This window comes from Canis lupus, chromosome 10 (assembly GCF_048164855.1).
Source record: "Canis lupus baileyi chromosome 10, mCanLup2.hap1, whole genome shotgun sequence".
Taxonomy (NCBI): domain Eukaryota; kingdom Metazoa; phylum Chordata; class Mammalia; order Carnivora; family Canidae; genus Canis; species Canis lupus.
The window spans coordinates 52,800,219-52,824,143 of NC_132847.1; the positions used below are offsets into that span (position 1 = coordinate 52,800,219).

The 23,925-nt window shown below is 40.1% G+C and overlaps 1 protein-coding gene across 12 annotated transcripts in view; it reads left to right on the top strand.

Moving 5' to 3' along the window:
- Positions 1-23,925, top strand: part of DNAI1 (dynein axonemal intermediate chain 1) — a 124,618-nt gene that overhangs the window by 65,067 nt on the left and 35,626 nt on the right. For 10 of the 12 annotated variants that reach the window (XM_072841710.1, XM_072841711.1, XM_072841709.1 and 7 more), the window contains 2 exons: positions 20,174-20,206; positions 23,759-23,857. In XM_072841710.1, the coding sequence (XP_072697811.1) occupies positions 20,174-20,206; positions 23,759-23,857 (132 nt within the window). Of the gene's footprint in view, positions 1-12,808; positions 12,853-19,048; positions 19,088-20,173; positions 20,207-23,758; positions 23,858-23,925 lie in introns of all 12 variants that reach the window. The other 2 variants (XM_072841713.1, XM_072841717.1) reach the window with 2 other exon arrangements.

Genomic DNA, 23,925 nt, shown 5'->3' on the forward strand with positions numbered 1-23,925 from the left:
AATTCACTTTTCCAAGCCCTTTATGAGTTATCACTGTGTAGCTAATATGCAGTTTCTAGGTTTGTGAAGCAGGACTTCTATTTATTTATTCTAAATTTCCCTCATTCAGATGTAGGTATTTTGAGGTTTGGAGAGCAAACCTGTGTCCATCCTGTTTGTGACCTTACATATTTTGGTCTGGCCTTCTCTTTATTAGCCTTTGCTACTTTGCTTCTTTGGCCTTCCATAGCAAGTGGACTCATCTTTCTTAAATCTCAGCAACGGTGAAGAGGCTGCTATTCCTGCATGGCCACGCCCTAGTTTTATGTTGGGGTTGAGCTGTGTTTTGAAACTCAGTGTGTTGTACTTGGGCCTACTGACTTAATTTACATGAAGTTTGTTTTAAATTCAGCATTACTGATGTCTGATTCACATATGGTGAGATGGACATTTTAGTTGTACATGTTGACAAATTTTGAAAAATGTATACAGTTGTGAGCCACCACCACAACTGAGATATAGAACACTTCCTCTACCTCCAAATTTCCTTGTGCCTCATTCCCAGTCAGTTTTCCCCAGCCCCCTACCCCCAGGTAACCGCTTCTTCCTGTCACTGCAGATTATATTTATCTTTTCTAGCACTTATAGTTTGAACAAGCTTGGGGTCAGTTTCTTCAGCCCATTAGGGGAGACATTAAAGGCTAGTTTCACTGAGAGCAGAGAGAGGTGACAACAGACAGAAAACAGAAACCTGGGTCAACTGGCTCTGTACACATCAGCGCTGCCCTCTGGAGGGAGGAGTTGTTTTACTATTGTGTAAATATTGGTGTGTGGGTGTTAGAAAAGGTTGGGTTGTGCTAGGTTGTACTCTTCAGTCTCTTGTCTCAGCGAAGGGCAATCTGAGTCAGTGGTGAGCTGGGCTTGGGACAGTCTAGAAAGGTTTGAGAAGTTACTCCTTTCCTCTGGAAACTCAGTCCCGTGGGGGAGACAGAACATAGGCACACAAAGATAAAAGAGGATGGGATCCCTGGGGCTGGCAGGAAGAGAGACGTGGAGGTTGAAGCGGCAGAAAAGCTTCAGGAAGGAGGTATCTATGATTTGGATGCCTGTAGTGGAGAGGGAAGGTCAGGATTGAGCTTGTTAGGGGACAGAGAAGAGTTTAACTCCATTGTTCATCTCACTCCACTGATCAGACCTTTCAATGGCTTCCTCTTGCTCTCAGGATAAAATCCCAAAATTCTGACTTGTTTTGTTTGGCCTGCAAGGTCTAGCCTTTCTACCAACCCTACTTCAAATACCACCATCGCTCTGTGACAATTCCACAGTCCCAGCACACTGAACTGCCCTCACTTCCTGGAAGGTGACATCCACACACTCCTCTCCTCTAGGCCTTTGAAACTCCTGTTTCCTCTACCTGCTTGGTATAATCATTTCTGTCTGCTGCCACCTGTTCCATGCCACTCTGCCTCACGTCTCTTCATTTCCTGGCCATACATCAGGTCTCAGCCTGGTTGTCATATTCTATAAGGGATTAAGTCCCCTTTCTTTTTTTTATTTATTTTTTTAAAGATTTTATTTATTTATTCATAGAGACAGAGAGAGAGAGAGGCAGAGACACAGGCAGAGGGAGAAGCAGGCTCCATGCAGGGAGCCCGACATGGGACTCGATCCAGGATCTCCAGGATCACACCCTGGGCTGCAGGCGGCGCTAAACCGCTGCGCCACCAAGGCTTCCCTAAGTTTCCTTTCTGGAGGCAGGATAGGGTAGCCCCCTGAGACTATAAACTCAGTGATAGCAAAGATCATGTCTGTCTCATTCATTGACGAGTCCCCTGAACCTAGCACAATGTCTGGAATATATTAAATTCTGAACATGAATTGAATATGAGTTCTGAATGTCTGGAGCTGTTCTTTAGAAGTTTTGATCTGAGTGTTTGAGGGATAGGAAGGGGTAAGCCTGGGATGAAGAGACTAGTGGGGAGTAATAACAAGAAAATGTCACTGTAGAAGCATGTTCTGGTTCTGGGTTCATGTTTATATCTGCTTTGGCAGTAGGGCTATGAATGATTCAAATTTGAATCACATATACCCATGCCTCAAGAGCTGGGCATTAGAGATTTAAGAGGTCAATAATTCTGATAATATAAATTGTCATTCTCATTCAACAATTATTTATTGATCACCTACTATATACCAGGTACTGTTCTAGGTATTGGTGATATAGCACTAAACAAATCAAACCAAAATCCCTATTCTCATGGAGTTTACCTTTTAGTTGGAGGTAAATTGTCAATAAATAAATAAGTAAAATATATGGTTTATCAGATGCTTATAGGTATCAAGGATTAAAATAAAGCAGGGAAATGGAGTAGGAAGTTCAGGAAACCAGAAGATTATGATTTAAATATAGTCATCAGAGAAGGCCTGACAAAGGTGGCATTTGAGAAAGACCTGAAGTAAATGAACAAGTTAGCCTCCAGACAGACATAGCAAGTGTAAAGTTCCTAAGATGGAAGCTTGCTATACATGTTCTGGATCAGCAAGGAAGGGAAGGAGGAAAGTGACAGGAAATAAAGTCAGAGGTGTATCCTTCTACTCCATAGGGTTAATCAAATAGCCCAGGGCATATTAAATTGGTGCTGATAGAATTCCATGAATCATAATTTGTAGTTAAAATGCATGAATGTCAGGCACCATAAACCATGAACAGCTCAAAACATCACCGGTAATGCCCCAATAACAGAGTGTCCTTCCTGAAAATTTTGAGAATTCCAACTGGCTACATGTGTATGTGTGCAGGAGGAGTTTTGCAACGTTGCCAAACATTGCCTGGCAGCCAGACTTCTTAGTAGAGAACTGAATTAGAGTCTTCTGTGAACTCCAGTTAAAAGCTAATTTTAGTTTATGACTAACAAATTTTAGTACTTCTTTATAACTCAGTTAGTTACCATAAAAAAAAAATCAGTCGGGAATTTTGCATCATTTGTCTAGGAGAGCCAAAGAAAAGGCTTGCATTTTTAGATCATTTTATGGTCTCTCCAGAGGTCTCTCATGGTTGATACTTTTAGAACTGATGATCTTGATGAGGGTGACTAGGTTAGGGGAAAATTGGCAAGAATCCATGCAAGGCCAAAAAAGAATCTTAGGTGATTCAGAGATTTTGAGTCTGGTGACTGGGCCTGGGATCCCATAGAAGAAAGGACAAGAGGAGTTGAGCAGAATCTGAGAGCAGTTGAAGTGTTTCTATATGTTCAAAGTAAGATATCCACACTCTTATAACCCTTCTCCTCAGTGTCATCCTTACACCTCTTATCTTCCTCAAGCCCTAGATATGATCCTTTGTCACTTTATCTCCTAAATATCTCTCAAATCAAACCACTTTTTTCATATTCACTACCACCTCCTTAGCCCAGCCTACATCATCTCTCACCCAGAGTGCTGTGAAAGCCTTGTAACTGGTATTGCCCTCATCTACTCATACCCCTTCTAATCCTTTCTCAACAGCTACATCAAGTGATTTTTTCAAACTGTCCATTTGATTATGTCATTCCCACTCAGAACCTTTCAGTGACTTCCCATTGCTCTTAGTATAGGGACAAATTTTTTAGATAACCTTTCAGGGGCCTATATAGGCTGAGGCCCACTGGGATCTCTAAGCCTTAATTTTATCACTCTTACCCTATTATAGCTGTACTTTAATTCTATGTACTGTTCCTTCTTTCTGGAACACTTTTCAAATCCTTCCTCACATATGTACTCCTAAGATTTCAGACCAATTATCAATCCGCATTACCTGCCCCAATGCTGCTGCCCTATTAATGAAGATAGGGTTGTTTCCTCTATTATGTAGTAATATACCTTGATCCTTTCTTCCTTAGCCTGCATCCTAGTATGTACTTATTTACTTGTTTGTGTAATTATTTGATTATTGTATGTCTCTCCTATTAGACTGTGAACTCCTCAAGAGTAGGACCTATGGATGTTTTTGCTCACAACTGTTCTCAAGCTCCTAACACAGTGGCCATCACATCAGAAGCTCTCAATAAATGCCTATTGGGTGAATGATAGGATGTGATTGGAAAGTAGCATAGAGTGTTATGAAAAGCCTGTTATAGGTTTTCTTAACACTGATTCTGGGGGAATGAGGGAAGACTTCTAGGAGGAGTACCATGATCTAAAGTTTGGACAGGGGATCCCTGGGTGGCTCAGCAGTTTGGCACCTGCCTTTGGCCCAGGGCGCGAACCTGGAGTCCCCGGATCGAGTCCCGTGTCGGGCTCCTGGCATGGAGCCAGCTTCTCCCTCCTCCTGTGTCTCTGCCTCTCTCTCTCTCTCTCATAAATAAATAAATAAATAAATAAATAAATAAATAAATAAATCTTTTTAAAAATTAAAAAAAAAATAAAGTTTGGAAAAAGAGGGATGCCTGGGTGGCTCAGTGGTTGACCCTCTGCCTTTGGCTCAGGGCATGATCCCAGAGTCCCAGGATCAAGTCCCACATGGGGCTTCCTGCATGGAGCCTGCTTCTCCCTCTGCCTATGTCTCTGGCTCTCTCTCTCTGTGTCTCTCATGAATAAATAAATAAAATCTTTTAAAAAATAAAAAAATAGGGGATCTCTGGGTGGCTAAGCGGTTTGGCACCTGCCTTCGGCCTGGGGCATGGTCCTGGAGTCCCAGGATCGAGTCCCACATTGGGCTCCCTGCATAGGGCCTGCTTCTCCCTCTACTTGTGTCTCTGCCTCTCTCTCTCTCTCTGTCTCTCATGAATGAATAAATACAATCTTTAAAAATAAATTAAAAAATAAAAATAAAGCTTGTACAAAGGAAGAATAGTTCAAAATGTAGGATAAGAAGTGACCAGAGAAGTTAGAAGACATCACAGAATAGAAGGTATACAAGAACATACATAGAAGACAAGGAAGAATAATGTCCTAAAGAAGAGTGTTTATAGTGAGTTTACAGTGTTTATATAATATGTGGTCAGTTGTGTCACATGATGCTAAGGGGTCAATGAAGATAAGAACTAGACAGAGCCATTAGATGTAATAATTAGGGGATGCCTGGGTGGCTCAGCAGTTTAGCGCCTGCCTTTGGCCCAGGGTGTGATCCTGGAGTCCTTGGATTAAGTCCTACATCAGGCTCCCTGCATGGAGCCTGCTTCTCCCTCTGCCTATGTCTCTGCCTCTCTCTGTGTGTGTCTCTTATGAATAAATAAATAAAATCTTAAAAAAAAAAAGATATAATAATTAGGAAGTCACTGGGGACCTCGGAAAGAACAATTTTCTTTTTTATTTTATTTTTTTATTAGAGAGAGAGAATGAGTAGAGGGATGGGCAGAGAGAAAGGAAGAAGCAGATTCCCCACTGAGCAGGGAGCCCTATGTGGTGCTCTATCCCAGGACCCTGGGATCATGACCTGAGCTAAAGGCAGACACTTAACCAATTGAGCCACCCAGGCACCCCAGAAAGAACAATTTTCCAGTTAAAAGCCAGATTGAATTGAGCTAAAAAGAAAGTAAAGACTATATAGACAATGATTTGTTTGTTTATTTATTTACTTACTTACTTACTTATTTAGGGATGAAAGTAAGACTTGAATATGTTAAATGCTAAGGGGAGGGACCCTGGCATAGAGAAGAAGGAGAATCAGGAGACATAAAATATTGACTACAGCCAAGTCTCTGAGGAGGAGAGGGTGGATTGGTTGTGGACAGGAGACAGAACACTGTAACAGGAGAAAAGAAAGGAGGAAGGGATGGATGCAGATGATGATAATTTAGAGGTTTAGTGGCAGGAAGTTGAGAGAATTTTCTCTTCTCTTCCCGTAGTAGTGTTATGGAATTCCTTCTGGAAGTGATAACTAGAAAACAAATTTTGCCAATGGCTGTTCCATTTTGTTATGATTATAGTCATGCTATTTTCAGAGTTATAGTCTGAGGTTTGTCATGCACAATTATCAGATTACAAAACAGCTGTGAGCATTTGCAGCCAGAACTTGGTCTCCTCCTATTTACTGTAGAACCTAGCACATTGTTAGTACTCAGTACATGCCAGGTACTCGAATAACAATGGCAGAGGGCTCTTGTGCTTATCCCTAGGCTTTGCAGCCTGCAAGCTGATGCTGAAGAGTAATTTTGATTCTCTGGCTCCAGCTGTAAGCAAGTGACATGAAATTGTTTTCTGCCAGTTAGGGATTTGTATGGAGCGTTCAGTCTTCCCTATCACTGAGACAGAATTGTATGTAAGAAGCAAGTAAAGGACACAGCTGTTGTCAACCTTTTTCACTGTCTGTATCTCAAAACACTTTGTACCACTCATGGAGTCACTAGATTTGAGAACTCTTAGAGGTGGGGCCAACTCAGCCTTGGTTCTTCTTTAGCTGTCATCCTAGGATCTGGTACATATTAGATGCTTAATAAATACTGGATGAATGAATAATGACTGAATGAATCAGTTGATGAGTAAATAAATGCATGATGGAAAGGTATGTATAACAATACTCTGAATGCTAGCTTTTCTTTCTGGGCCTGCATTAGAAGCTGCTCAGGCCTTTGTCTTAGTCAAAGCAGCTTCATTCTATTAATTATGTGTGTGTTGAGGGGGGATCCCTGGGTGGCTCAGCAGTTTGGCGCCTGCCTTTGGCCCAGGGCGCAATCCTGGAGTCCTGGGATCGAGTCCCGCGTCAGGCTCCTGGCATGGAGCCTGCTTCTCCCTCCTCCTGAATCTCTGCCTCTCTTTCCTTCTATGCCTATAATAAATAAATAAATAAATAAATAAATAAATAAATAAATAAATAAATAAATCTTTAAAAAATAATAATAATTATGTAGGGACCCTACTACTGATGTTAAGCTTTTTTCCCTACTTTTATTTTTACCTCACATCCATTTTCTTATTTACTTAATTTTTTCATGTGTCATATATTTAGCCTCAAATATTGCTTCGAGACAAATTGGAATATAAATGGATAAAAAAAAAATCTGCTGATCCTAGAGTGCCTGGGTAGCTCAGTCTATAAGCTTCTGAATCAAGTCAGGATCTCAGGGTTGTGAGATCTAGCCCCATGAGGTGGGACTGGCACTGGTTGGCACTGGGTGTGGAGCCTGCTTAACATTCTCTCTCTCCCTTTCCCTCTGCCCACTCCACCCTCCTTTGTGTGTGCTCTCTGGCTCTCTCTCTCTCTCTCTCTCTCTAAAAAAAAAAAAAAAAGAAAGAAAGAAGAAAGAAAGAAAGAAAGAAAGAAAGAAAGAAAGAAAGAAAGAAAGAAAGAAAGAAAGAAAAAAGGAGGGGGGAATCTGCTGATCTCTAGACAGACACATGGTTACAAGTCTCTGTATCTTTGTTAATGATTTTGTTCCTTTGCCTGGATTGCCCAAGGCATTCCTACTTCTGCTCTTTATGAGCCTGGCAAACTCTAAGGCACACAAATTTTAGTCAAGCTCTTTAAATTGCAAAGAACAGAGGCTCAACTCAAGTTATCTCAAGTTAAAGGAGGGTTGGCTAAAGGGAGAAAGGTTATATGTGGGGGTTTGAGGATGAGTATTATAAATATATAAGTAGCCTAGAATCAGAATTGGAAAACTATTGGTTCTGAAACAGATTAAGTACTAATTACTTTCTCTGTATCTCTCATAGCCTCTCTTCTTCTCTTAGCAACTATGTTTCATTCCTTATTTTCATTTCCCAAACAGCCAACTTTTTTATGGTTTCTGCTCCCTCATAACTTTAGTGTGTTTCCAGCCCATCATGCCACTTTGGCCTCTCTCTAACTCAGAAACATCTCCATACTATCTCCATCCAATCACCACTTCTCTCAGTAGTCCCAGTTCAAATTCTTGGAGAAGGAACCTGATTGACCCTAGCTTATCTGTTCACGCTAGACTGTATCACAGAGGGACAAGATCCCATGGCTTTCTAAGCAGCCAAAGCTGTGAGGAGGGCAGTTTCTCTTACACGGTACAAGGTATAACCTGCTTTACTACAAAGTAACTTCTACATTGTTTCTGAAAAATCTCTTTCTCATATATTGTGCGGGAAGGACCTCAGATTTCTTCCAACCCAGTGCCTCCATACAGGGCTGATATTTACATTATAAAAGGTTCCTTTACAAAAGGCTTTACTTTAGGCTTGTTGTTTGTGTGTGTGTGTGTGTTTCTGCAATGAATTTTAAAATGCAGCACACTATGTATAACTTTTAAAGGCCTTGGTATAGGGAATTTATATTCTGGCCATGATGGAACAATCCATACTGGACTTGCTCTCCCATTTAAACAGCTATAATTTTGGACATGTGCCACATTCCCTCAGGACAGTGACTCCTGAGGGAAAGAAAGCACCCAATGTGAGTCATGTGTTTATCCTTGCTCTCTGGCTGGGGACAATTTCTTGACCTTGGCTCAGGGAGGTAGATTCCAAAGGAGTGCTGATACCAGTGAGATAACCCATATGTTAAAAGTAGCAGACAATGACTTTAAAGCAACTATTATAAATATATTTATAGACTTACAGAAAATATTGACTTAATGGATGGGGAATCTAAGCAGAAAAATGGAAACAATAGAAAAATATCAGAATGGAAAAGTAACTGGATGGGCTGAATGTGAAGATGAGTCCATTGAAATGATCTAACCTGAAGATCAGAGAGAAATAAGATTAAAAAATATGAGTCTTGACTTCTGGGAACACGTCATATACATATATGTATATACATATACATATATGTATCCTATTGGAATCCCAGAAGGAAATAGAGGAGGAGGAGAGAGATTTGAAGAAATAGTGGCCAAAATTTCTTAAATTTGGTGGAAAACATATAGTATTATCAGAAGTTCAGTGAGTCCCAAGCAGGATAAGTACAAAGAAAACCACCCTTAGGTCCCTCATAGTCAAAATACTGAAAGCCAAAGATAAAAATAAAATCTTGAAAGTAGGCAGAACAAAATGACACATTGCATAAAGGGTAATAGTGATATGATTATGGCTGACTTCTCATTGTAAACAATGGAGGTCAGAAGACAATGTAAGGATATATTTAAAGCACTGAAAGAAAATTACTGTCAACACAGAATTCTACATCTAGCAAAAATATCCCTCAAATAAGAAAAGTGAAATAAATACATCTTCAAATAAACTAAAGCTGAGAGAACTTATCATTAACAGACCTCCACTATAGGAAGTACTAAATGAAGTTCTGTAGGCTAAAGGAAAAATGATACTGATAGAAGCTCTATCTATGGGAAAGACCAAAAAGTACTAGAAATGATAAGTATGTGGCTAAAGATAAAAAACTAGCTCTTTTCCCTTCATTTTCTTAAAAGGCATATGACTGTTTAAAGCAAAATAATACCATTATAAGATGGGACTTATAATGTATATAGAAATAAAATACGTGATAACAATAGGGCAAAATATGAGGTTGTGGTGGTAAATGGAATTAAGATGTTATAAGGTTATTACATTGTGAAATATAAAGTGGTATGTTATTTATTCTTAGTGGACTATGATAAGTTTAGGATGCTCATTGTAAACCTTAGAGTAACCATTAAAAAGTAACACAAAAAGGCACAGATAAAAAGCCGATGGAGATTATAAAATGAAATACTAAAAGAACTCAGTTAACAGAAGAAGGGAGAAGGTGTACAGAGGAACACAATGAGCAGATGGAGGGAGGCAAATCATAAGAGACTCTTAACTATAGGAAACAAACTGAGGGTTGCTGGAGGAGATGGGGGTGGAGGGATGGGATAACTGGGTGATGAGCATTAAGGAGGGCACTTGATGTAATGAGCACTGGGTGTTATATGTAACTGATGAATCACTACATTCTACCCCTGAAACTAATAATATATGTTAACTTAATTGAATTTAAGTAAAAGGTTAAAAAAAAAAAAAAAAAGCAGATGGGAAAACAAAGAGCAACATAATAAAGACCACCATACCATTGCTTTCAATTACAAGGTAGAGTTTCTCAAGCTATGGAGGGAAAAAGCAAGACCCAAATAAATGCTGCCTATAAAAGTACAGTTTAAACATAAAGACATAGAAAAGGTGAAAATAAAAGAGTAGAAAAAGTATACCCTGATAATGGCAAGTTGTGTGGCTCTAGTATTATCAGAACTAAGTGTAGGCTTCAAGACCAGGAATATTCTCAATGATAAGTAGAGACATTTCATAATGATAAATAAATGACATTCTCTCAAGAGGAGACTTAAAATCACAAACATGTATGCACCTATTAATAGAAGTTCAAGATAAATGAATAAAAAACTGACAGGGCAGCCCAGGTGACTCAGCAGTTTAGTGCCGCCTTTGGCCCAGGGTATGATCCTGGGGACCCAGAATGGAGTCCCTTGTCAGGCTCCCTGCATGGGCCTCTGCCTCTGCCTCTGCCTCTCTCTCTCCGTGTCTCTCATGAATAAATAAATAAAATCTTAAAAAAAAAAAAAAAAAAAACCTGACAGAGCTTACGGGAGAAATAGAAAAATACACAAAGATAGTTCATTTTAATACTTGTCTCTCAGTTATTGGAAGATAATGACCTAATTAACATTTGTAGAACACTACAGCTAAGAATTGGAGAATGAAAATTATATCCAAGAACTGCAGAATGTTCACAAAAATAGACCATATGCTAGGACATGAAGTAAATCCCAAGACATATCAAAAGATTAAAATCTTACAGATTTTAATTCAATTCAAATTCAACATCCATCCATGAGAGAAAGAATCTCAGCAGACTAGGAATAGTTTGGGAAAAAAAAAAAAAACGGAGTTAAATTTAAAATAAATAGCAATATCTTTAAAATTGCTATTTAAAACTGATGAATTGTATCTCTAAATATTTAGAAATTAAGGAACATACTTCTAAATAAAGTTAGTCAAAGGAGACAAGGGCAAATGGTAGCTACACGTGTAGTGAGCATAGCATAATGTATAAATTTGTCAAATCAGGGACACCTGGGTGGCTCAGCGGTTGAGCGTCTGTATGCCTGACTCGGGGTGTGATCCCAGACTTCCGGGATCGGGTCCCACATCGCGCTCCTTGCATGGAGCCTGCTTCTCCCTCTGCCTATGTCTCTGCCTCTCTCTGTGTGTGTTTCTCATGAAAAAATAATAAAATATTTTTTTTAAAAATTGTCAAATCACTATGTTGAACACCTAAAACTAATGTAACATTGTCAACTATATAGTGTCAACTATATTTCAATAAAAAAGAAAGAGCACAAATGAAATTAGTAAATACTTTTAATTGAGTGGTAATGGAAATATGACCACAAATTTTTGGTTGCTGCTTAAAGTTAGGCATAATGGATATTCATAGCTTTAAATGTCTGTTTTAAAGATTTATTTTATTATTTTGAGAAAGAGAGATCAAGCACAAGTGGGGGGCAGAGGGAGAGGGAGAAGCCGGTTACCTGCTGAGCAGGGGGCCTGATGTGGGGCTCAATCCCAGGACCCTGCAATCGTGATCTGAGTAGAAGGCAGATGCTTAACCCACTGAGCCACCCAGGCACTCCTAAATGCCTGTATTAGCAAAAAAGGAAAGATTTTAAATCAATGTTTCATAGGAACAATGAGAAAAACAATAGAGAAAATTAACAAAGTCAGAAGTTCATTCTTTGAAAATATTAATAAAATTGACAAAATCTAGCAGGGCTCATCAAGATAAAAAGAAATCACAACATCAATATCAGGAATAGAACATGAGAAATCACTACTGATCCTACAGACATTAAAAAGGATAATAAGGAGGGACACTTGGGTGGCTCAGTGGTTGGGCACCTGCCTTTGGCTCACGGCGTGTTCCTGGAGTCTGGGGATCGAGTCCCCACATCGGGCTCCCTCCATAGAGCCTGCTTCTCCCTCTGCCTGTGTTTCTGCCTCTCTCTGTATGTCTCTCATGAATAAATAAATAAAATCTTTTTTTTAAAGGATAATAAGGAAATATTACTATAACTTTATGGCAATAAATTCAACAATTTAGATGGAATGAACAAAAAGTTTAAGATTTTATTTATTTGAGAGAGAGAGAGAGAGAGAGAGAGAGAACAGGAGGAAGGAAAAGGAGAGAATCTCAAGCAAACTTGTGCTGAACTTGGAGCCAAATTTGGGTTTGATCTCATGACCCTGAGATCATGACCTGAACCGAAATCAAGAGTTGGAAGCTTAACTGACTGAGCCACCCAGGTGCCCCGAATAGACAAATTTCTTTTTTTTTTTTTAAGATTTTATGTATTTATTCATGAGAGATACAGAGAGAGAGAGAGTGAGAGAGAGAGAGAGAGAGAGAGAGAGAGAGAAGCAGGCTCCATGCAGGGAGCCTGACGTGGGACTTGATCCCGGGTCTCCAGGATCATGCCTTGGATGGAAAGCAGGCGCTTAACCGCTGAGCCACCCAGAGATTCCCTGAATAGACAAATTTCTTGAAAAATACAGTTTACCTTAATTAACACAAGAATAAATAGAAAATATGAAAACTCCATACCTATTTTTAAAAATTGAGTTCAAAACTTAAAACCTTCCTACAAAGAAACTCCAGTCCCAACTGGTTTAACTGATGAATTGTATCAAATACAAAGGAATAAATAACAACAGAAGTGTTATTTTTAAACTTAAATTCAATTAACTAATATATAATGTATTATTGGTTTCAGAGGTAGAGGTAAGTAATTCATCAGTCTTCTATAACACCCAGTGCTCATTACATCATGTGCCCTCCTTAATATCCATCACCCAGTTTTCCCATTCCCCCACAACCCTTCCCTTTAGCAACCCTCAGTTTGTTTCCCATAATTGAAAGTCTCTTATGGTTTGTCTTTCTCTCTGAACGCAGAAAAAGGAGATATGAGACCAGGTTGGTGCCTACCTGGATTTCAGGTATGGACAACACACTTTTCAATTTTACAATAAATTCCCCTAGAATGAGACTCAGTGACCATGCTTAGCAGACCATGATAGATTAATAAAATGATGACAACCACAAAGTCTACATTGCCAGTGTTACTTGGCTTACTGAGTGCTGGGCTCTAAGTTAGGTGCTCTTCAGGCATTGTTTTATTTCATCCTCAGAGCAATTCTGAGACAGGCATTAATATTTTTCTCTACCTTGTAGATGAGAAAATGAGGATTAGAGACTAAATACTTTGCTCAAGATTTCACATATAGTTTGTGGCCAAGTAGGGGACCCAGCCAAAGCTTACCCTAAAACTTCTGCTTTTAGGGCAGCCCAGGTGGCTCAGCGGTTTTAGTGCCACCTTCAGCCCAGAGCGCCGCCTTCAGCCCAGGGTGTGATCCTGGAGACCCGGGATGGGGATCAAGTCCCATGTGGGACTCCCTGCATGGAGCCTGCTTGTCCCTCTGCCTGCTTGTCCTTCTGTCTGTGTCTGCCTGTCTCTCTCTCTCTCATGAATAAATAAAATCTTTTTAAAAATAAATAAATAAAACTTCTGCATTTAAATCCTACCCTCTTTGCTTGCTGTAGCCTTATCTGCCAAGGGTCCTTAGAGTTGGCTTCTGCCCTCCTGGCCTTCCAGATAGGCACCAGCCTGGTCTCATATCCTCTTTTTCTGTATTCAGAACACTGTACTAACTAATACTGCATTAATAGGGAAGAAAAACCTCTATAATTGTGCTTTGTTGACTTTTAAATTTCTTAGTTAGCATATTAAATTATAAAATAATGCACATTCACATTAAAAATATTAAAACCATGAGAATGAGTATATAGCGGACAGTATTGGTCCCCTTCCCCACGATTCCCTAGTCACATTCCTAAACCAAACTGCTATCAACAGATTCTATATATTCTTCTAGAAATTTTGTATGTATATGCAAATACACATACATACATATTCTTAAAGTAAGCAGATGGGTCATCTATTTCTGTAGCTTGCTTTTTTATTTAACAATGTACCTTGGAGAGCTTTCCATAACAGTACATAAATGTTTATCTCATTCTTTTAAAAATATGCAGAGTGTCTTATTGAATGGCTATACCATAAGTTATTTAACTAGGCCCCTATCAATGTTTTCCATTTGTAAAAATATTATAAATAACGCTTCAGTGAGCAGTTTTGTACGTTTTATGCATGTGTATGAATACTGCTATAGGAAAAATTCAAGAAAGTGGAGTTGAGGGGTATCTGCATTTTAAATTTTGTCAGATGTTGCCAAATAATCCTATAAAAAGTTTGCATCAGTTGGCACTCCCACAATAGCGTTTGATAATATCTATTACCCTTTATCTCCAGTTTTTCAAAATTTTGAGATTTCTTTCAAGTACACTTATTTAGTGCCTTCTGTGTGCTTTAGACACTGCACTAGGCTCAGAGATTTGAAATGCAGTCCCTGTAGCCAGAGAAAGATGTGTTGGTGAATTACTGTTCCTTTGGGACTAAGAGCTTTTACCCTTTTAAAAACGGAAACTGCAAGCTGGTGAGGTATTTAGTTTCAATTTAGCTTAATGGAAACCTGTTAGTGAGTTTTAAAATAAGGACCAAGACAACTGAAATGGTAAACGAAGTCTCCTGGGCTCCAGGAAGGATGCTGCTGCATCTGTGGGTTTGCATGCTTCGAAGAGCCCCTCTTTCCAGGAACAAACATGTTTCAGCATTGAACTCTTTGGTGGAAATGTGAGCTGCTGTAGCCTCTAGTCCCTAGGGTGGGGGCTTCCTAGTAAGCAAGGGCCACAGAAATTCTGTGTGGCTGAGGGCAGAGCAGGGTCTGTAAATGGGAATATAATGCTGCCGACTACATTACTTCAGCATAAACTCTGGCTAAACACCACACTATGCACTTTATGTTCATTGACTCATTTAATCCTCATAACAAGCCTATTATTGAGAAGGTGTCATTATTCCTAGTTTAAAGATAAAGATACGGGATCCCTGGGTGGCGCAGCGGTTTAGCGCCTGCCTTTGGCCCGGGGCGTGATACTGGAGACCCCGGATCGAATCCCACGTTGGGCTCCCGGTGCATGGAGCCTGCTTCTCCCTCTGCCTGTGTCTCTGCTTCTCTCTCTCTGTGACTATCATAAATAAATAAAAATTAAAAAAAAAAAAAGATAAAAATACCGAGGTTCAGAGAAGACAAGTAACTTGCCTAGAGCCATAGAACTAGCAGGTGGCAGAGTGGGGACCCAAACCAAGGTATCTTCAACTTCAGAGCCCACATGTGGGCTCCATGAGTACATCTTATCACATACTTGTTTAATATTATATCTTCATGATAGGGAACAGTTTAAGAATTTTTTTTTTTTTTTTTTAGTTTAAGAATTTTTTTTTTATCTCCTTACCTCTAAAGTATGCTCAGAGACAAATGGGTTGCTTACACTTTTCAGATGCTATGTACCAAAACAGATCTAAGTTCAGGTAAATGCCCAGTAGGTGACAATAATAATCATCTGTTACCTTGGCCAGAATTTTCATTTTCAAAGCACCCACCCATAGCTGTGGGAGGAAAAGGGTAGGGGATGATATGGATGCTGTGTTAGAGAATTTGAGATTTATCTCATGGCTGATGAGGAACCCTTGAAGGCTTTAAATCAGGAAAGTGATATGATCAGATTTATGTTACAGGAAGATCACTTATAGATAGTGATTAGTTTGGGTTCAACTCCTGGTCACCTTTAGGTCAGTTGCTTGATCTCTTTAAGCCTCAATGTCATCATCTGTAAAATAGAATAATGATAATTCTTACCTGATAGGGTGGTTCTCAAGGTTAAATGAGATAAGGCATATAAATTGCTTAGTAAATGACTAGCCCAGTGTAAGTGCTCAATAGCTGAGAATGATGATAATGATATAATTATTAGAATGGAGAGAAACTGGAGTTAGGTAAATCAAATGTAATTAGGCAAGAGATAGTAAGGGAGGTGTAAATGGAGAGGATAGGTATGAAAGATATCAAGGAGATAGAATTGTTAGGCTTTGAAATATGATGCTAATGGGAGGGAGGGAGGGAGGGAGGGAGGGAGGGAGGGAAAGGCAGGCATTTTGATGGTTTCCAGTTTCCAACCTGGGTGACTGAGTGGATGGGGATGCACTTGAGTGACATAGGAAATACCAGAAGAAATGGAAATTTGATGTAGAAAAAGAATATAATCATTGGGGTGGGAAAAGAACATATTACGGTTGGCTTTTAAATATACTGTTTGAGTACTCTGTTACCAATTTGAACATGGGGTCCTGGGAAGTCTAAGCTATAGAAATAGATTTGAACTTTAGGGCACCTGGCTGCCTCAGTCAGTAGAGCATGCAATTTTTTTTTTTTTTTTTTTTTTTTTTTTTAGCATGCAACTCTTGATCTTGAGGTCTGGAGTTTAAGCCCCACATTAGGCATAGAGATGGCTTAAAGAAAATAAAAATAAAGAATTAAAATGTTTTTAAAAAGAAATAATTTGAACCCCATCATAAAGTGCAAGATGAAGCTATGAGTAGGGATTAGAAACACCAAGGGTAGTGTGTAGAATAAGAAGACTTAAAAAAAAAAAAAAAAAAAGACTTGGGGGGTGGGTGTTGGGTGGCTCAGTTGATTGAGCATCTGACTCTTGGTTTCAGCTCAGATCATGATCGCAGGGTCATGAGATGGAGCCTCAAGTCGGGCTCCCATGCTCAGCAGGGAGTCTGCTTGAAATACTCTCCCTACTCTCCATCTACCCCTCCCTCTGCTCTCTATAAATAAATAAATAAATAAATAAATAAATAAATAAATAAATAAATCCTTAAAAAAAAAAAAGAAGACTAAGGAGTTGAAGCATTTATTCCTGGTCAAGGATATTGAGAAGGGACGTGGAATTGAAGGTGGAAAAGTTTCAAGAAAGAACAAGGGAGCCCAGCCCTCATCCTGAAAAAGAAATGAGAAGTAACCACTAGGAAGCTGAGTTTTTACCAGTTCCTTCTCTCAGGATGCTCACACTAAAATCTGTAATAATGAGAATAGAAAATGCTCTACTATGGAGGAGTTCAGAATAGGACATCTGTTATCCCACTGATCATCAGGATTAATTTGACTGCCATGGTGGCCTGTGGGGGATGGGGAGGGTTCCTCTCTCTTCCTGCATCACTCCTCTAATATACATCCTCCCTTGGCAAAGTAGAATGACCTATCCAAAGTAGATCTTCTTTGATCAATAGTATAAGAATAGTGGACCTCCTTTGCTGGAATCTCCAGGCTGCCTCCAACGCATACTGCGGTATTATGTTTCTTTTCATAATACAATTCCCTTTTGCAAACCAAAACCCAGAAATAACAGAGTGTCTATTTGAAGATACATTTCATCTTGCATCTCTTAACAGCCAGTACTTATGGTGGTGATGGAAGGTGGGGCAGAGCCTTGCTCAAAGTAAGGAATAGAAGAATAGAGGGAGGTAGGAGAAAAACGATAATACGTCAGGGTAAGATAAAGGACTAGTAGAGGTTAGTTAAGTAGTGTTTCGTTAGAGATAGTGGGAGCAGAAAGGGGAAAAGGGAAGATGGTGTTTCTGGCAGGAGGAACTATATGTAAAAAGCAAAGGTGCAGGAGCACCACTGGCTCAGTCAGAAGAGCATGCAACTCTTGATCTCAGGGTCATGAGTTCAAGCCACATGTTGGGTATAGAGATTGCTTTAAAATAAGTAATTAAGGGCAGCCCAGATGGCGCAGCGGTTTGGTGCCGCTTGCAGCCCGGGGTGTGATCCTGGAGACCTTGGATCGAGTCCCACGTCGGGCTCCCTTTATGGAGCCTGCTTCTCCCTCTGCCTGTGTCTCTGCCTCTCTCTCTCTCTCTCTATGAATAAATAAATAAATAAAATCTTAAAATAAAATAAAATAAAATAAAAGTAATTAAAAAAAAAAAAAGCAAAGGTGCAGAGGTGAGAAAGCACAGGCCATGCTCAGGAAATGTGAGTAGCTGCATCTCAAAGTGCTAGCACATGAAGGGTTGGAGAACAGGCTGGAATGGAGATGTGGGGCCAAATGATAGAGTTCTGAGGGCCAGGGGAGGGAGTTTGGGCTTTGTTCTTCTGTGGTTTGATGGCTTCTGGGAGGAGCCATCAAAAGCTTTCCAGGAATTCAGGCTTGTCTGTCTCAGGCTTCTCCTTTTGGAAGACCAAGGGCCCAGAGTGGCAGCCTGACATTCAATCTCCTTTGCCATGGTTGGGAAGTCAGGGCTGCAGCTGATTTCATTGGCCTGTTTTGCATTTATTATAGTGTGGCTTTTATAGTGTGTTAATTGAAATATTTCCAACTGCCAAAAACAATTATACTCAAATTGCCTTGTCAGTTCTTTTATTGCCAGATAAATGTTTTACAGACATATTTATGGGGGGCAGTGGTAACTGGATCTCGTTTTCTATTTAAGGCTGGCAGTTTGGATTGGGATTGGCCCTCCATGGTTCTGCTGTGGGCCAGAAAGCTGTTGGATGTTGTAGCACTTCCATCTTGTTACCTTAGGGATCAGAGGTGATTCAAAAAAAAAAAAGCAGTTTTCTGGCTCATGTAGCTTAGCCTCAGAGAAGGGTTCCATCACTGGAAACCCTGGCAACCTGGCAGAAATCTGAATCCTGCTGCCTGCTCTACCAGCAACAATCCCAGCCCAAGCTGAGACATGCTCTTCCTTCTCCCTAGAATCCCTTTCTTCCCCTCCACCATCAAAGCCTCTCCCATAGACTACCATGTAAGAACTGTAAGAGCTATAAGACCCCATCTAGTCTAACTCTGTCGCTTTGTATTTGGAAGACTGAGGCCCAAGGCACTTCTGCAAGATCACACAGATGGCCTGTGAGAGCAGGGAGCAGAGGTCTCTGTCCAATGTGCTATGCAGCCACCACACTGCACTGGCCCCTCCTCCAACACTTTAGACTTGCTTCCTACAAGTGCCTTTCCTTCACATTTCTAGCCTCCACTGATCTCCCTTTTGCTTGATCATCTGAAACATCTATTGTTCTGTATATATACTGCAAGGTTTTTGTTTGTTTGGTGGAACATTTCACTAGCTCTGTCACTGTTCTTCTTTTGCCTTTGTGCATGCTGTTTTCTTCTTCTGAAAAATATTTTCTCCAGTTGGACAATATATTTTTTTTCTTTGATATCCAGCTAGGAAATAGCCACCTCTGGGAGCCTTTCTTGTGCTGGGTAAGTGTCTCTGTGCACCCCTCCAGCACTCTGGGCACATATATCTCTGTTGCTGGCACAGAGCAGGCTTTCAAAGGAACATACTCTGAGTGAGTAAGTGAGTGAGTGAATGAGAGAGCAAAGGATGAGCACTGTCTACACTATCCTCCATGGACCCTGAGGAAACTGGAACAGAGACCTTATCTGTCTTCATTTTTGTCCTACTGCTCGGGTATGTCCCTAACAGATAAATAGATGCTCAACAAATGTTTATGAAGCTGAACAGACCATGATGCTCTTGGGAACATAAAATTTTATTTTATTTTATTTTATTTTATTTTATTTTATTTATTCATGAGAGACACACACAGAGAGAGAAACAGATACAGGCAGAAGGGACTCCATGCAGGGAGCCTGATGAGGGACTCGATCCCAGGACTCCAGGATCACACCCTGGGCCAAAGGCAGGCACTAAACCTCTGAGCCACCCAGGGATCCCCTTGGGAACATAAAATTTTAGTGTGTTAGAACTGGAAGGTCATCACATCCAATCCTATACATTTTACTGACGAGGAAACCGAGGCCCAAAGAGGAAAAACATTTTTCCCAGCATCATGATTACTAATGCGTTTGACAGCATTCTTTCATTTATTCAATAAGTATTTTGAACACATGCTATATTCTCAGACAGCAGTGGATAACACAAAGTACCTGCTCAGAAAGAGTTTACATTCATCCCAAACAAGTGTTTGTGAATATAATCTGACGTCAAAATCCCCTTAGTGGAAAGCATACTGCAAAGCTGAGCACTTAAAATAGCATATACTTTTAAAAAATGTTTGTTGAAATGCCCAATGCTAAGTTACCTGGTTGCTCTTCATGGGTCAGTTGCACTGATGCTGGAATGGGGTTGCTTCAGATACAGGGCCTCCTTGGCTGGGGTAAGAAGCACACGTTGCCACTGAGAAGACTGTTTTTAAGACTTGGGAAAGCTCAGTGTCCACTGTCTTTGGGGTCTCTGGGCAGAAACTTCCCTATAATACTGTTTCTGATAGTCCCACAGATATTTGCCTATGATTTACCTCTTGTTTCTGTTCTTTCTTTCAGAGCATCAGTGTGGGCAGAGGAACCAGAAAAAGAGTAAGTGCTGAGCCCACTGCAGGCTCTCAGCAAGAAGCTAACAGCATTGTTTTCCATTGAAAATATTAGCTATATATTTTTTAGAAAATTCAAATGAGCAAAAAGAACATTAAAATCACCCTTAAACCCACCATCACAGGAAACCTCTTAGTTAACACATGATGTTATATCCTCTCAGATATTTCTGTGCATATATAAAAATGATATGTATTTATTTTGAAATGGAATCAAACTGTATGTTATTTTATAATCTCCTTTTTACATAATATATTTAGAATACTTTTCATTGCCAATAAACATACTTTTATAGCATCATTTAAAATTACTATATAATATTTTACCATATGTTCCTTAAGGCCATACCATAATTTGTTCAACCATGCCCCATTATTGGACATTAATGTTTCATGTTTCCTCTTTTTCACTATTATGATCAATTCTCCAGCAAACATTTGTACGTTTAAATCTCTGGGCATGTCCTTGGTTATTTCTTTAATAAAAAAGTCCTACACATAGAAACTTCAGTCAAAGAATATAAACACTTGTTAGGCTTTTGAGAAATATTCCCAAATTGCTCTTTAGAAAGGTTATACTTGATTCAATGGGTACAGGCACCCCGATGTTTAGGCAGCATTATCAGCAACAGCCAAATTATGGAAAGAGCCCAAATGGCCATCAATGATGAATGGAGGGCAGCCCAGGTGGCTTAACGGTTTAGCGCCGCCCTCAGCCCAGGGCATGATCCTGGAGACCCAGGATGGAGTCCCACATTGGGCTTCCTGCATGGAACTGCTTCTCTCTCCGCCTGTTTCTTTGTCTCTCTGTCTCTCTCTCTCTCTCTCTCATGAATAAATAAATGAAATATTTTTTTAAATGATGAATGGATAAAGAAGATAAAGAAGATGAATGGAATACTACTCCGCCAACAAAAAGAATGAAATTTTGCCATTTGCAATGACATGGATAGAACTAGAAGGTATTATGCTAAGCGAAATAAGCCAGTGAGAGAAAGACAAATACCATATGATTTTGCTCACATGTGGAGTTTAAGAAACAAAACAAATGAACATAAGAAAAGGAGAGAGAGAGAGAGAGAGAGAGAGAGAGAGAGGAAAGCAAACCATAAGAGAATCTTTTTTTAAAGATTTTATTTATTTGTTTGTTTGTTTGTTTATGAGGGACACACAGAGAGAGGCAGAGACACAGGCAGAGGGAGAAGCAAGCTCCCCTCAAGGAGCCCGATGTGGGACTCCAACCTGGGACTCTGGAACCACACCCTGAGCCAAAGGCAGATGCTCAACCACTGAGCCATCCAGGCGTCCCACCATAAGAGAATCTTAATGATAGAGAACAAAGTGAGGGTTGATGGAGGGAGGTGGGCAGGGAATGGGCTGAATGGGTGCTGGGGATTAAGGATGGCACTTGTTATGAAGAGCACTGAGTGTTATATGTAAATAATGAACCAGTAAATTCTACACCTGAAACCAAATATTACCATATAGGTTAACTAACTAGAATTTAAATAAAAACTTGAAATTTAAAAAAATGACCAAAATTGTCATACTGGCCCTGCACAACAACAGGGTAACCACAGTCATGTTTTTGAGGAATAAATAAAATATCTTTTCTTTTTCATAGTAGCAAAGAGAGGTTAACTGTAAAACTCTCCCTATAACATACAGAAACTGTAGTCTGCCACTGCAGAAGAAAAAACTATTAACACAAAGATAAGACAATTAATCTAATTCTACTGAACACCAGCAACCTGACTGCTAATCATATACCTCAGGGGTGGACAAATTTTATCTATGAAGTGCCAGAGAGTAAATATCTTAGGCTGTGGAGGCCATTTGGTCTCATGTATAACTACTCAACTCTGCTTGTATGGCCAAAGCAGCAAAAGACAATACATAAATGAATGAGTGTGATTGTGTCCCAATAAAACTATTTATGGATGAAAAAAGAGAGAGGGAGGGAAGGAAGGAAGGAAGGAAGGAAGGAAGGAAGGAAGGAAGGAAATGAAAGAAGAGAAAGAAAAAGAAAGAAAAAGAAAGAAAGAAGAAAGAAAGAAAGAGAAAGAAAGAAAGAAAGAAAGAAGAAAGAAAGAAAAGAAAGAAAGAGAGAGAAAGAAAGAAAAGAAAAGAAAGAAAAAAAGAAATGTAGGTAGGTAGGTTGTGTTAATTTATGGGCATCAATTTCCCCATAACCACACCAACATTGATAATTAGTTTCATTTGGTTGAGGGATCTCTTTGTTTTGGGTTTTTGTTGTTTTCGTTTTCAATGGTTTTTTTAAGAAAAGATTTTATTGGGGCCCCTGGGTGGCTCAGTCCGTTAAGCATCTGCCTTCAGCTCAGGTCATGATCCCAGGGTCCTGAGATCAAGCCCTCATCAGGCTCTCTGCTCAGTGAGGAGCCTGCTTCTCCCTCTCCCTCTGCCTGCCTCTCTGCCTACTTGTGCGCTCTCTCTCAATCTCTCTCTATATAATAAATAAAATCTTGGAAGGAAGGAAAGAAGGAAGGAAGGACTGATTTATTTGAGAGAAAGAGAATGAGAGAATGCGAGCAGGGGGAGGGGCAGAGGGGGAGAGAGAATCCCAAATAGACTGCACTGTGCAGAACCTGGTGTGGGGCTCCATCTTACCACCCTGAGATCATGACCTGAGCTGAAACCAAGAGTTGGTTGCCCAACTGACTGAGCCAACACAGGTGCCCCATACTTTTCAGGAATTTTATAGTGAAAAATGACATTCTTTTATTTTGTATATCTTTGCTAACCAGGGTGAGTTTTTCGTAATATATCATGGGCCACTTTGGCAAGGTTTTTAGCTATCAGGAAAAGTAAAAACTCGTAGTCTGATTTTTTTGCAGCAAGAATCTGATGGGACTGGAAAGCTCAAAGTTACCAGGTACTAAGAGTATTGCTGTAAGAGTAACCATAAGGTGGCAAATTGGAAGATAAAATATGAATCAGAATTGAAGTAGCTTAAAAAATAGCTGGATGGGATCCCTGGGTGGCACAGCGGTTTGGTGCCTGCCTTTGGCCCAGGGCGCGATCCTGGAGACCTGGGATCGAATCCCACGTCGGGCTCCCGGTACATGGAGCCTGCTTCTCCCTCTGTCTGTGTCTCTGCCTCTCTCTCTCTCTCTCTTTCTGTGACTATCATAAATAAATAAAAATTTTAAAAAAAAGAATAGCTGGATGTCCTTTCATTTTGCATAAAGCCCTGCCTTTGGCAGCTGGTCCTGATCATTAGGTTCCAGACTATATGGGAGAGAGTAGGGAAGGGAGAGTTCTTCCTGTCTCACTACTGGCTCCAAAGGCCCACCACAATGTTCCAGCTAACCCCTGACCTCAAGAGCTAAGGTGGCTAAGGTCTTCCAGGCAAAGAGAACTCTGGCCTGAGCAGTTCCTTTGGACTCTTCCATGAATGATCTATTGTGCATTTTGTATTCTATGTATTAGGGACAGAGCTTGGCTTCTGGGAGGATTTGTGAGTGAAAGGGCCTCCTGCAGAAATGCTTACTAATCCTCACATGAGGTTTTTGTCCAGGATGAAGATTCAGGGACTGAAGTGGGAGAAGGAACAGATGAATGGGCCCAGTCCAAAGCCACGGTTAGACCCCCTGACCAGCTAGAGTTGACTGATGCGGTGAGTTAGCAGCATCCTGCCCTTGCCCCTTCTCTTTCCTCCAGCCTCAGATATGTGTTCTTTCATAG